The 14,395-nt window shown below is 39.8% G+C and overlaps 1 protein-coding gene across 1 annotated transcript in view; it reads left to right on the forward strand.

Moving 5' to 3' along the window:
* LOC111646166 (FERM and PDZ domain-containing protein 4-like) overlaps positions 1-14,395 on the forward strand; it is a 45,131-nt gene that overhangs the window by 18,592 nt on the left and 12,144 nt on the right. The window contains exons 2-8 of the mRNA XM_023395597.2: positions 2,768-2,890; positions 7,903-8,054; positions 9,427-9,529; positions 10,522-10,567; positions 12,226-12,330; positions 12,633-12,740; positions 13,583-13,714. Of these exons, the coding sequence (XP_023251365.1) occupies positions 2,768-2,890; positions 7,903-8,054; positions 9,427-9,529; positions 10,522-10,567; positions 12,226-12,330; positions 12,633-12,740; positions 13,583-13,714 (769 nt within the window). The remainder of the gene's footprint in view (positions 1-2,767; positions 2,891-7,902; positions 8,055-9,426; positions 9,530-10,521; positions 10,568-12,225; positions 12,331-12,632; positions 12,741-13,582; positions 13,715-14,395) is intronic.

A 14,395-nucleotide genomic window follows, 5' to 3' on the forward strand; every position in this document is an offset into this window, starting at 1 on the left:
ACTTATTTATTTTATTTACAATTGTGTGTTGAATAGTATTTTTGTCGTGATAGCAATGGGGCTTCAGGGACTACAATGTTAGTTGGTCAGTCAATATTCCAAATGGCAATTGTTGGATAGATTTCCATGAAGTTTGCTACAGACATTCATAGTATCCAGAGGATGAATCCTTATAACCTTATAACTTATAACTGACTTTTCATCTAGTGCCACCATGAGGCGGCATTTTTGATTTTGAAGGTAATATCTCAACAGTTATTGGGTTGATTGTCATAAAAGATATTCAAGGTCCCCACAGGATGAACCCTAATGATTTTGGTGATCATCTAACTTTTCATCTGGTGCTACTAAATGGTCAAATTTTGCCCTTAACTATTGAAATATCTCAACATCTACAATATGGAGTGGTGCAATATTTGTTACAGACATTCCTTGCTGATGTTATTTAGGTAAAAGAAATAACTTCTTGCTGGAGGAAGACGAAAAGTTAAGAGGGAAATATTGATGCCATCCAGGTGAACTTTAAGAGGCAGTTTCTTCTTCCTGCTTCCCGCTGTGAGACTCCAGCTCTGAGATGGAGCACTGTTTCCATACACGTTGTTGCTCTCCGAAAATCCTCTTACTCCACACACAAACTCACACACACATCCTCCCGTATACATGCACAGTTGCACACACTCCGTCTCTCCCTCTCATTTTCTCTCTCTGTCTCTCATACGCACACACAAATACTCATACTCACACATGCACACACACACAGCGTGGATTTGTTTTCTCTGTGATGAGAGGGATTATGGGATAAAGGAGGCGAGGCCACAGCAGTTTAGTTCAGTTCGGACCAAAGCTGCTCTCAGCGACAGCACAATGACAAACACAGATGAATGTGTGGCTATACACTGGAGATCTGCACGGCCGTTAACACCACGGCCTCTGTATATTTTCAGCGCAAGAGTCTCTGATTGGGATTCTGAAGTGGCGATGGATCTGTTTTTCTTTCGGATGACTGAAGATCAACAGGAACACAAGTGTCTGAGTGAAATCTGTGGATGGCAACAGAATTGAGCAGAGTCAAACTTGAAAGCTTGAAATTGATGAAATGGATCTGTTGCTTCTGAGGATGACTTGCTGTTTATTTTATTTTCTTTGCACTTGGTGTTAACTGGAACATCGAAGCTATGTGTATTTCTTTAAACAAATGAAGTATCATTAGTAAACTTTTTTTCTTTTTTCTTCTTCCACATGACGACTGATTTCAGGATGACTCAGAGTGTCTAACACTTTCACCAGCAGCTTTACTGTACTCCAGTGGAGCTTTTAATCTGAGGACAATTTTCATTTCCACACACTGTAAGCTATGACATGACTGACTGATGTATTCAACCCATCAGCAACACAATATGGGAATTGATCGGCTGGATTCTTATGGCAATGACGTCCTCATCTAGTATGCCTTTTTGCCTATTTTAAGAATTTGTGTTATGACTGATGATGGCTCATTTGGGCCCTTTTAACTCTTTTCAATGGCAAAGGTCAAAGAGCTGAAACTGTGCCGTGTGACATCCTGGCACATGGCATCACTCACTGAGAGAATATGCTGTGTAATAGAATATTTGAATCTGAATTTTGGCCCTGAAAAGGCATTAATCATTTTGCTATTACTGTAGCTATGCATCAGCTTGATATCACAGACTTGAGGTCAGGACAATAAACTCGTCTACATGATTTATGCCTGCGGGAGGAAGTAGTCTCAAAAATAAATCAAACATGAGAATGAAGTGCATCGATGCTTAAATTCAGTGGCATTTCTCTGGCTTGCTGATCTTTTGTTGCATTTGTGATTACTTCTGTGCGGAGTTATGGAATGGTCGCTTTATGATCTGCACATGATTAGTCACTGTAGCATGTGAGACACTGAAGACAAGAATCTTTAACTCAGCCAAGTTGATTTACGAGGATCATCTGCTCAACTCTCTAATTCATGCCACATCAGAGCCACTCTCTTGTCCTATCTCCTCCCTCTGCCTCTCTCTCTATTCCCACTGTCCTGAAATCATCAATGACATTGTTAGCTTAATCTGCGATAAACCAATCAGCTGTCACATCAGTGCTTTACCTCACTGCACACATGTACAATATAGCAGAGCAGCTACGGCAGCACTGACCGTATATGCAGCCATTGATTGCCCATTTATGGAGCTGATGGTGACGTTATTTGACTGTGGTCGATTGCACTAAGCAGTGCTATCTCACACTGCAAGCCATACAACCGAGACCAGAAGTCACATTAATTGGAGTAATCTAACTAGAGCTGTACAGAGTGTCTCTTGGGAAAAACTTGTAACTCTTGAAATATGTAGATAAGTTCGTGTGATGTTTATGTATGAGTTATGTTCTCTGTAGATCATCTCCCTGTACAGATACCTCCCGAGGAATCTTAAGATTTGTTGCAGCTCTACAACAAAATCTGTCTAAACCAGTAGCAAATGTGTTTAAATCTGCAGATGAGGTGAGATAGTTTTGTGTGTTTTCATTTTACTTTCTTGAAAAATAGCAAATATCCATCTTATCAGGTTTATGTATCTGTAAAACAAGTGAAACCACTCCCGGATCAAGTGGATTCATTTAACTTCTTAGAGACGATCTTGTTTTATGCGTTTGAGATTGAATCTGAGACAAAATCTCTTTAATTATCTTTCACAGCACATTGATAAACACAAATTTCTTCAAACATGATGATCAAGCTTATTTTTCGCCTTTTATGTTTCAGCCATAAGAACAAAACGTCAGGGTGGCCACCTCCTGGCCCAGGCTCATGGGGCGGACTGCAGGGGCCTCCTTACAGCTGGGACAGCATGAACAGCACCAGGGAGGGACGGGACTGCCTCACCAAGTATGTATGATCATAAAGACAAGCATGTTTGCCCTTTAAAGTGTAAAAGAAATCTATTCATGCACAGTCCTGCAAATACATAGTTTCCTCAGTCACATCTGGTTACATCATGGCAAACAACTGGAGAATTACAACATGGATTTATGCCAGTTTAGAATGGATATGAGTCATAGTGAATGGTCCTCATAAGGTTACCATGACACAGCAAAATTGTGAATAGGAATAATGGCCTGAAATGCAAACACATATATGAGAAGTGATCAAAATAGATGTGCCATGTCATTTTGTGAAGTCGAACCTGCTGGTAGTCTGACTGGATTTGGCCGGTTCTGAAGTGGCAGTATGGATGGGCGTAAGATCTGAATTTAAATTAGATTTGCTTGTCAGTGCACAGGGTAAGTACTGGTACAATGAAATGCAGTCTGGCATCTGTTCACAAAGTGGAAACAGTATAACAGCATATAGATTTATATGTGCATAGAATGCATAATTAACAAATGTGGAGTATGAATGTCCAGTGAAACAGTTAAATACAGACCAGAATGGAAAACAAAAGCCCTCTGTATTCCCAGAGCCATCACTTCAGTTTAATCACTAACAGAGTAAAAGCATGCTCCTATGCGCCAGTTTTGCTCTTGTTCCATCTGCATTCTCCATCACCACATGCAAAAAAAGTGTTCAGGTAATTTTGCATTCTTTGTATGTTCATTCCCTGCTGTCCGTGTGAATTTGTCATGCAGCAAGAAACCTTCTTCCATGTAAACATGCAGATCATCCAGTTGGACTGGCATTGCAGGCTTGGCAGAGAGAACATTACACACAATGAGTCCAGCTACATGTAAACACTGGCGGTAAAACAGGCCGGTGGTAATTAAAAATGCACTAATCTCAGATTGCCAGGACTGTTCAGTGCTACTGCTTAATGTGTGTTGTCATGCCTTTCTTGCACTACGACTTCTATGTGATACGTTTCCTCTCAACGTCCTTATATCTCATCTCTTCATTCTCTCATTATGTTTGCCACTTTTGTTTTAATTCTCTCCAGTGTCTCATTTTCACCTCAAAATGGCCTCCTCCTCTTCTGTGCATTTCCTCTGCTCTCCTCCTGCCTTCACTCCACTTCACCTCTTTGACATCAATTCCTTTCCCTCGGACTCCCTGCTTTTTTGGCTTCAGTTGACAAATGCAGCATGTTATCTACTAGCTTTTCATTTATGGGTAATGCTGTGTACCTTCTTGGTTGATAATGGGATTCCTACAAGCCCAGGAATGCTAATTTGCCATTGTATCACCTTTCAAGTAATTGAGCAATTGTGAATTTTCTTGTGAACATGCTTTTGGGAAGCTCAGCCTGTCAAGAGAAGCTGTTGTAGCTTGACAGGTTGCAAATATATCTTTTAACCCCACCATCACTCACCCACAAACACCCAAACCCTGCTTCTTCTTTTTTTGTTTTCAACTCCTCTTCTTTTTTTGTCTTTTTCTTCATATTTAATCCTTTGTCTTCTCTGCCCCTTTCCTTTTCTCCTCTTTGTCACGCCCCTATTTAATTCCCCCCCTCTTCTCTCCTCATGATGTGGAGGAGTCAAATATGACGAGGATGACAGTTCTGGCTATGTGGCTTTGTTCCCAGAGAAAAGCTGATGGCTTTAGAGGTGGTGATTGAGTGTCACAATTGGATTTCTGTGAGACAGAGAAAGAAAGGAAAAGGAGAGAGGGAAAGAGAGTGAGTAAAGCCAATGATTGATTTAACTGTACTGGCCAGGTACCTCTCCTAACCTCACCTAACGTGATCTAGCAGGTTTCTGAATGCTACTCTCTGCTCAAGCACTACCTCTAACACATCTGGCAATACCGATATATATCAAGTTATTGAGAAACTGTAGTAGATAAATTACCAGTCAGCAGGAGTGTCTGTTTCCATGCAGTTAAGTTCATGTAGCAGGCACTTTTGTCTAAAATGTCTTTTAAGAAGTCATTAAAAATTATAAGTACATCCCATCCAAACAAATGACTACGTGTTTGTTCAGAGCTAGAGCACAAGTGCTGGGATGTCTTTGTTTTGTTTCGATGGGTTTTTTAGCCTAGTAAAACCCACACAGATGAGTGACCGCAGGCTCCACGGACTTACAGAGCAGCTAATCATCAAGTGGCACACCAGGCTGTAGGGTTTGACTGTGGCTTAAAGGCAGAACGGGGCTGGGAGTTGAAGTTGCAGCATTCTGGACTAACTGCAGAGGTCTGGTGGGCAGCGCTGGTCCGGCGCAGTGGGAGTTGTAGAAGTTCATGTGGTAGAGGACAAGCTCCTTCAGCCCCTTGGCTGTCTCTTTAAAGTTAAAAGTTAAAGTTTATGTTGCATGGTAGCCAAGGCTAGGTTAGGGAGGTTTGCTAAGCATGTTATGTAATTCTAACATACTACTCTTTGTTCTGTTCACTATATTTTTAGATTTGAATCATGGTGGTTATCTGTTGAAGCCCTTTACTCACTCATGATGAAGGACATATACATTCATGAACCTTAACTTGAGCTTTTAGGTAAATGATTCAACAATTTCTCCCAGGAATCTTGATATATACTTCATTTGTATTGCAAATTTGTTTTACAGTTATATTTTAAGGGACATGAGATGTGATGTTTACTCCCAGCATTTTTTCAGTTGTTTATTCCTATAACATTTCACATCAGTGTGAATTTAAGGGTGCATGCTCTATTCCATTCTTCCATGACTAGCAGCAACACCAGGATTTGACCCTTTGTTTTCAGCTTACCCCTGACCCTCTGACATCCTCGCTCTGCCCTCCTGTAGGATTAAAGCCCACCGACCCTGACAGGGAAGATGAGCCGACATCACAGATTGGAACATGCTTCATCACAGACAGATTTAGTTTGAGATTTCTGCGCCTTATGTACAATACAGAGAAAAGCGATAATGAGGGAGAGAGAATGAGAAAGCGCAAGAGGAAAAGAAGGTGGGGAAGAGATTGAGACTGATCTGGATTGGTTGGTGATAAAGTTTCATCCCGTATGGTTGGAACATTCTTCATCATCAGGCTAGATTTAAGCAAAGCTATAGGTATATATATAAAATCATGTAGTGCTGCACAGTTTCTGCAGCGGTTGCAAACAGACAGAAGATCTGTGACTGTGTAAAGTTGGGATGGACGAGGCAGGACATTCATATGCACTGCTGTAAGGACAGAGGCAGACAAAGATGGAATGGATGTTGGCCAGGTAACAATAGACACCCTGCGCAGGACTTTGTGTGCAGAGGAGAAGTAATGGCTGCCAGGGAAGCTTTTTAAGCTGTGAAAGAGGGAGGGAGAAACAGAGACAGAGAGAGAATGAGTTAACCCTACTGAAAGTGTATTTCACCTCTTAATTAACAGGCTCTCTGCTTTCTCAGTGTCCCGGTCGAGACAGACGTCTGAGGTTCAGCAAGCAGGAAGGTTTTAATTTAATACGGTGCATTTACATTTTAGTGGTGCTCTCATCCTAAGTGACTTGCAATAAGGCTGAGAAAGGGTCAGTGTGAAACCTCACCAATATTAACCTACATTAAAGTTGCATTAAATGTTGGTTGACACATATTTACTACCAACAATTCTCATAAAACGCTCACCATCTGTTATCATCAGTCCCTCAGAAACAGCATCAAGGTGAAAGCTACACAAGAGGCTGCAGAAAAAATAAACAGTTGTAACTTCAAAAGACCAAAATACAATGCAGACACATTTACTCAAGTGGAAACTTTTTGCTTTCCCTCTCTGGCTACACATCACTATTGATAGGACTTTATCCACCTAAGCATAAAACTGAAAAACCAACAGCCTCAGGGGTTTTGAGGATCACATCCACATAGATAAAAATGACTGCTGATAAAACTAAAGAAGCTGCCCAAAGCAGAGCATTAAATTTAAGAGTTATCTATAAAAGGTTTCCAGTATACCCTGGAAATGTCATTATAAAACACAGACACTTTTGCTGATCCTGTGAGGTACATCAGACCATAGCTGTTTGAAGTTGATTGCAAAGCTTCATGTTTTCATTGACTGCTCACTGAGCCCCTCCCCCCCATTTACCATTGCTATACCTGTCCATTCTATCACAGCACAGACACAGTTTACAGTGATTTAAAACAGGAACACTGTGAAAGGTGGGAGTTGAAGTCGTCTCAGACTTTTGGAGCCCACTGTGCATGATGCCCAAAGACAGACACTGAATGTGTCCATCCTTGACAAAAAGTCAGCATCCGGATTAGTTCTTGATCCATGTAGAAAACACAGGGAGAATACTATATATATACCAGTTGTTGACCTATACTATAGGTCAACAACTGGGTCATACACCTTGATAATTAGGGAGCTAGTGATCAAGAGAGGAAGAAAAAGAAGAGAAAGGACCTCTATAGAGCACATATGAAAGCAGATGTACAAGGCCTTTACACATAAAAATGAATAATTGTGACTTTATGAAACTATCAGTACATTTCTTTTTGGAATAGTCCACAGACTTTTATATGGATGTAAGAGGCAAATTGGTTGCAGTTGGAAAATTCCAGGGATTTTAAAACTGCAGGACCTGTGCTCTCTTTTTTATGTGGCTCTTAAGCATAAAATGTTGTGCTAATGATCAAACCTGAGCCAAGACTCTGATTTATGAACAGCAGACCGTACAGCTCAAATCATTCATTCCAAGTGCAATGATATCTATCTAGGTTAAAACTATTTCTACTGTAGGAATGAATTCATTGATCGCATTTTAATGTGCACTTCATCATATTCTTCAAAAGACCTTCTTTTAACCAGCAGGACAGGTTGGGTCCGTTTGGCCTTTTACCATCTACATCTTGTCACTATTTGCTGAGTCATTGTACACCACTCACGGCTAAGTAGGCAGCAAATTGTCTGAACTATGCTTTAAGTCAAAGTCATCTGTATGATGTCCTTGCTCCTTTTATTTCATTGACTACATAGATATTGGTGTTACTCATTGTGTTCCTCCTGTTTTTCAGCCAAGTGTCCCAGAGCAGCTCCCTGGAGGAGGTTCACCTGGACGGGGTCCCACCCGCCCCTCGGCTGGTGGAGATGAGACGGGACCCAGTCCTGGGCTTTGGCTTTGTGGCAGGCAGTGAGAAACCAGTGGTGGTCCGCTCTGTCACGCCAGGTGGGTGTCAGAATCTGCTGTCTGTAAAAGGGTTGGGCTTTAAATCATATATTTGATAGAATAAATCATTCAATACTTAAGTGTAGTTTCACACCGTGCACATTCCTCTAGTTTTAAGAAAGGAACAAGAATGTCAACCCAAATCAGCTCTCAGAATGGCTGTGGCTTTCCGTTTACGTTCTGTTAAATGGTTTCACTGTGCATGCATGCATATCATTGCTTCATGGTTAGATGGTGTTCACACAAGCACCTTGCATTTACTGTACTGACAGAATTGTGGTGTATAAGTAATATAATTCGGACCCAATGTTTTGTAGTTGTATTTATATTTTCATATTTTATTAAAGTCAATAAAGCAGCAAACTAATCACATATTTCCAATCATCTTCATGGTATCCAGTGATACATTTTTACATGTAGCTTACACAGTCCATACTGACTAATACTCCTCCATCCAGGGCTGGAGCACTCACATCTAGTCATGATACACTTTTTTTCCTTTCATCTCTTCTGTTTGCTGTCAGTTCCCTGCAAAATTCTTTAATATAACATTCACCGCTCTGCACTGTCAGTAACGCTTATTTTTGTGTAGTGTGTCTTTGCCATGAAAGAATCAAGCATCCTCATTTTGAAATGTGCAGTTTTATCCATAAATGTGTAGAAAGGCAGTGAGCTTGTAACATTGCACAGGAATATTTTCTCTCCGATATTTTAATTTCTTTTTCTAGTGTAGTGCAGAGACGTCCTAGGTGAGGGGTTTCATTAGTTCCTCCTCACAATTTGAAGTGCGTTAATCAGTGCAAGCAGTTCCTGTAATGATTGTTTAGAGGGAAACATGCACACTGTTTGCTCCTCCAGCCTATGATTGAATGAGTGAGTAGTATTGACCCATTCAAGAAAGAAAATGAATATTTTCCTAAGTATTGTTAAGTTCATTTGACTGGTTGATTGCCAAATTACTGCCACACTACTGCTTACAGATTCCTTTCTTTCGTCAGTTTCAGTGGCTGCACAGACACACACATTGATTAGGCATTTCAATAATCAATCAGGGCTGAATTCTAAGCAGATAATTGAAGAAAAATGAATATTCTATTCAGAGTGTTTGGACAAGGAAAGGAATAGATGTTATTGAAGACATAGCAGAAGATTAATTGCCCACACCTATTTCATGTGACAGGAGGCAAACACACAAAGTAGATCTTTTTACAAATGACCAACACGTGTATATGCACACAATCACACATACACACATTTCACACACTGATTCATTCATTGACAGTCTGGTTGACAGACAGAAACATGGCTTGTGGCTTGTTTTCATGTATTTCTGTATGTCTGTGTGTGTGTGTGTGTGTGTGTGTGTGTGTAGGTGGTCCATCAGAAGGGAAGCTGTTGCCAGGCGATGAGATCATCATGATCAACGATGAACCTGTCAGCTCAGCTCCCAGAGAACGAGTCATCGACCTCGTCAGGTAGATACAGAAACCTCTGGGACGCTGTGATTGGTCAGAGTCGATAATAGCTGTAATAGTTCAGTTCAGGTCAGTCAGGTGGTGGATTTGAAATACAAAACAGTCTCATCACTGCAGGTTATTGATACCTAAGATTTAAATGGCAAGTTCACTTATTACGAAAAGAAAAATTGATCTTTCAGTGAATATGTAGTCCCTATGAAAATGGTTGGCAGGGAGATTTGAGGGTTTTCCAGAGCAACAAGGATACAGTTTCTGAAAAGACATATTGCTGTCTTATACTTTTAGAGGCAGAAATCTCAAACTTTCCCCCTATAGATGGCTAAATGCCACTCATGATAAGTGAGACTCATTTGGGTGAACTGTGACTTTAGACTAAATTAACTTAAAAGTAATATGAAGGTAAATTAACTCTATACTCCAATTGAAGCAGTTTGAAACATTTTAAATGGCAGGTTCAATAATGATCATAGCAAAAAAAATAACAAAAACACGTAATTGCCAAATTCATAATTAAACAAAGTCTTTATCATTCATTTGCTTTTAAAATCATCATTAATTTCACAAAACTTTGTATTAGTAATGATTTTCACTTGTCTGCTTAATGCTTAGTTAATACAGTTCTGCTGATCACACCAACTTAATACATATTCAGAATGAATTAGAAAACTTAAAAGTGTTTTGCTGTTTCGTTGCACACAGTTTGCATTGACTCAAATCATGTTTCGGTTTGCAGAAAATGCTGTCACGTTTTTTAAATGAGAAACTAATGAGTGTGTGTGTGTGTGTGTGTGTGTGTGTGTGTGTGAGAGAGAGAGAGAGAGAGAGAGAGAGTGCTGCCTCTTCTTGTAAGTGGTGATTGCCACAGGCATCTCATTCCATTTCACTGAAGCTAATCAAGTCCCTGTTGTGTATCTGCCATAATGTTGTTCATTGTGAGTCTCGTTTTCTGATGGTTTTGTTGACTGTGATTTTCTGTGTTCTTGTTTCAGGAGCTGCAAAGAATCCATTATGTTGACTGTTGTCCAACCGTATCCTGTGAGTAGATCGGTTCTTGCAAATAGCTTCTTTTTTTTTTTAATTCTTGGACCAGATCACAAAGATTGTATGTATGAAACATAGTTCTCCAAAAAGTGCTGATATGAAATTAGAATTCTGGCAGAAGGATTACTGTGTAAAATTATTTTTTTGGTCTGAAAACAATGTTTTCTTTGCCTCCATTTGCTCTCTTTATCTCCTGTAGACCCAATTTACATTAAACAGTTCATTAATTCACAAAATCTGAATATGTTAAGGTGCTGTAGCTTGTATTTTAAACACATTAATTGATACTTTTATATAATGTTGAAAAATTACTTGGTTGTGATAATGGGTAATGTCCTGTGTCTCAGCCCAGGGATTTTGTTATTGCCAGAATTCTTACAACTTTTATCCATAAAGGACACTGTCTGCCCTTCAAAGCATATTGGGTGAGCTGCAGATATGCAGCTTTTACCAACAATTTTCTCTGAGTTCAGTTAGGCCTGGGCTCTCCTTCAGGCCTCTTAAACTCTCTGCTGCGTTTAGAGGATAAGACTGGTAATATTCTGTATTATGCTTATATTCACAAAATCCCATTAAAAGGCCAAGACCAGCATTGAATTGATCCTACTTACTTCCTGTAAATGACCTTATATATATCTAATTCTCCTGTCCCATAGAGCTCCATTGCTGTCCAAAAACTATTAAACACACTGGATTACATGTTTTTTTCATTACCATGAGCACTGGAGCGTTCTCTTATTTCCCGTGATATTCATCAACAGATTGAGCCAGTTGTCCACAGTTGTTTCATCAGAGCAATAGTTAAAGTAAAAAGTACTGTTTAGAAGGTCAAGAACATGATCATGATCATGTGATATGATCGAAAGCTCCAGAACAACTACAAAATGGACCTTGAAGTGAGAATGTGTTGTCAGCTGCTGTTGTCATGGGCACTATAGTTTAATGCAAGTCAATCCAATATGCATCATCCTGTTACTGTAAATAGTCACTAAAGCCTTAATTGTGCATTAATCCACTGCTGAAAATAGTCCCCAACAAATGCAGTATTTCCTCCTGTTTGAGCAACATTTACTAAAAAGCACAGTGTCCATCAGTTTAGAAAATTACTGAGCCTTTAAAAAGAAACTAAAACAAAACAAAATGATCCTTTCGTGACCTGTTTTTCAAGATTTACATCTAAAATTGTACAAATGTGCTTTAGATCAAGTTTGACAGAGAGGATATTAGAATCAGAAAGTGTTGGGAGATAAACCGATGCATTTTCAGTTTGGTCTTTTTAGGGAATTGTTGACAACAGGAAAAATAAAGAAAAAACATCACCTTTTCCTTTAAAGGGTGTGAAATGATGATTCTGTATTCTCCCAATTAAATGTATTTATTCATCCTGCACCAAGCTTGTCTTGAGTTTATATTGCGTTGCACCAGGATTGCGTTTGGTTACACCCTTTTCACTTTTTCCCAATTTCAGGATGTTGATTTTCTAATATTAAATGTTGAGTGAATGTGCTGGAAACCTGTTTTTTTCCCTTCGTTTGAGCATGTGTTTATGCTTCTCTTTATCTCTCTCCCTCCATCTGTCTCTTTCTTCCTCTTACCCTCCTCTATCTCCCTCTTACTCTCTCCGTCTCTCTTTTTGGATGGTTGCCTCTTAGTCCCCTAAATCAGCGTTCATCAGTGCAGCCAAAAAAGCCATGCTCAAGTCCAATCCGGTCAAAGTGCGCTTTGCAGAGGAGGTCATTATAAACGGCCAGGTTCCAGTCAGTTCTACCACACACACACACACACACACACACACACACACACACACACGCACGCACACAAATACACGTATACACACATACACACATGCTTATGTATGACCTATATAGGCAATGCCAGATGGTTGCTACCTACCACATAAGATAGACAGCTCAGTGTTGCAGATAGATAAGACAATCACAAAAATGTGTTACAACATGACACTTTTATGAATTTTTTTCATGTATGAAACCTCACATGTTTTCTATGAAAGTGATCACATGTACAGAATGAAAAGACTGATCATTTCCCTGCTTTGCAGAACCCGGTGAAGGACAATTCTCTGCTGTTCATGCCAAATGTCCTGAAGGTCTACCTGGAGAACGGGCAGACAAAATCTTTTCGCTTCGACAGCAGTACCTCTATCAAGGTGTGTGTGTGTCTGTGTGTGTGTGTGTGTCTGTGTGCGTGCGCGTGCCAACCCTTAAGGCACACTAAACAAAATTAGCAGTCTCTGCAGCATCTATAATTACAAAGGGAGAAATTCATTTAGACTGCAAATTAGTGTGTCTTGAAACACTCACACAGACCATGAAATTCAATCACTTTTTGAGTTCCATTTGTCTGTGCACCTTATTTATTCAGGCAAGGGGGAACGAGCATATTCTCAATATTTGACTTGTTGATTCTTCCACCGTGGCTCCCAGTGTGTAGTTTAGGAAAGAACAGTCACTTCCTTTCCTCAGCTTTGCTGCAATGAATGTCACATTAATAAGCCATTTTGACTAATACTGATTGATACAATTGATTTTCTTCTTGACCCTTAGATGCATAGGTCATTGATGCAAAATAATAGCAGATACTTTTTTCACATAACTGTGATCAAAGTGTAAAACAGCTATTTATTTAATGATTTTTCTGAGGTGAAAATTATAGATAGCACTTGCAGTACATGTGTCAAATGTAAAATAGCATTTTAAACTGTGTAAAACAGTGAGCTTGCTTTACTGAGGAGGTGTAACAGAGAAAAAGAGAAATCTAAAATTCCCGAAGCTTTAAAAGCATAAAGTAAGTGATCAGATGAATGACAGGCCTGTTGGTAGCAAAACACTTTACTTAAAGTCATATTTTTTACAGCTGGGAAAAGCAGAATTTTTTCCTGTAAGTGCAAAATTAGAAAGTACACATATTTCTGGTACGCTAACTGCAAAAATAGTAAACTATGGCTGTGTATACACAGCTTATGTGAACGCTTTTTTACATTTATTTCAGGATGTGATCCTGACCCTGCAAGAGAAGCTGTCAATCAAATGCATCGAGCACTTCTCCCTCATGTTGGAGCAGAGGACAGAAGGCTCTGGAAGCAAACTGCTTCTCCTGCATGAACAGGAGATGCTTACTCAGGTAAGAGATGTTTCCCTTTCGTTCACTTTCTTTGTCTCCTTTTTCTGTCTGACACACACACACACACACACACACACACACACACACACACACACACACACACACACACACACATACACATACATATACACACATACACCAACTTGCACACGCACATTCCTGTTCAGTATTCCAGCAGCATTTGGAACCCAGTGTCATTTATCAGCACTGGCACAGCAGGGGCGACAGCTCACATTACACCTACCCTCCTACAGACACACACACACACGCACGCACGCATGCACGCACGCACACACACACACACACACACACACATAGACAATCACACGCCCCACAAACACACCTTCATCCACAGTGCGCGCTACATTCTAATGAGGTTGCGGGATCACAAGAGGACAATTTTAATATTCATACCACACAGTTGAGATGTGAGGTTCTGCATGTGGCACACACAATGGAAGATGAATGTTTAAGAGTAGTTTTTTCTCCGTCATGCCTATCATGCTAAAACATACACTACACTGTAAACAACTAAATTTGCATTTTGTAGAATATGATGCGGATGACGACATGAAACCAAGTTAAACCAAACAAATCTGAGGAGTCACAAGATAAGTAATGAGATGAGGAGAGAAGCATATTCATTCCTCTTGTGAAATACTTGATAGTTTTTGCATCTAA

Source organism: Seriola lalandi, unplaced genomic scaffold (assembly GCF_002814215.2).
Source record: "Seriola lalandi dorsalis isolate HSWRI2012SDOR001 ecotype SW California unplaced genomic scaffold, Sedor1 jcf7180002054966, whole genome shotgun sequence".
NCBI lineage: Eukaryota > Metazoa > Chordata > Actinopteri > Carangiformes > Carangidae > Seriola > Seriola lalandi.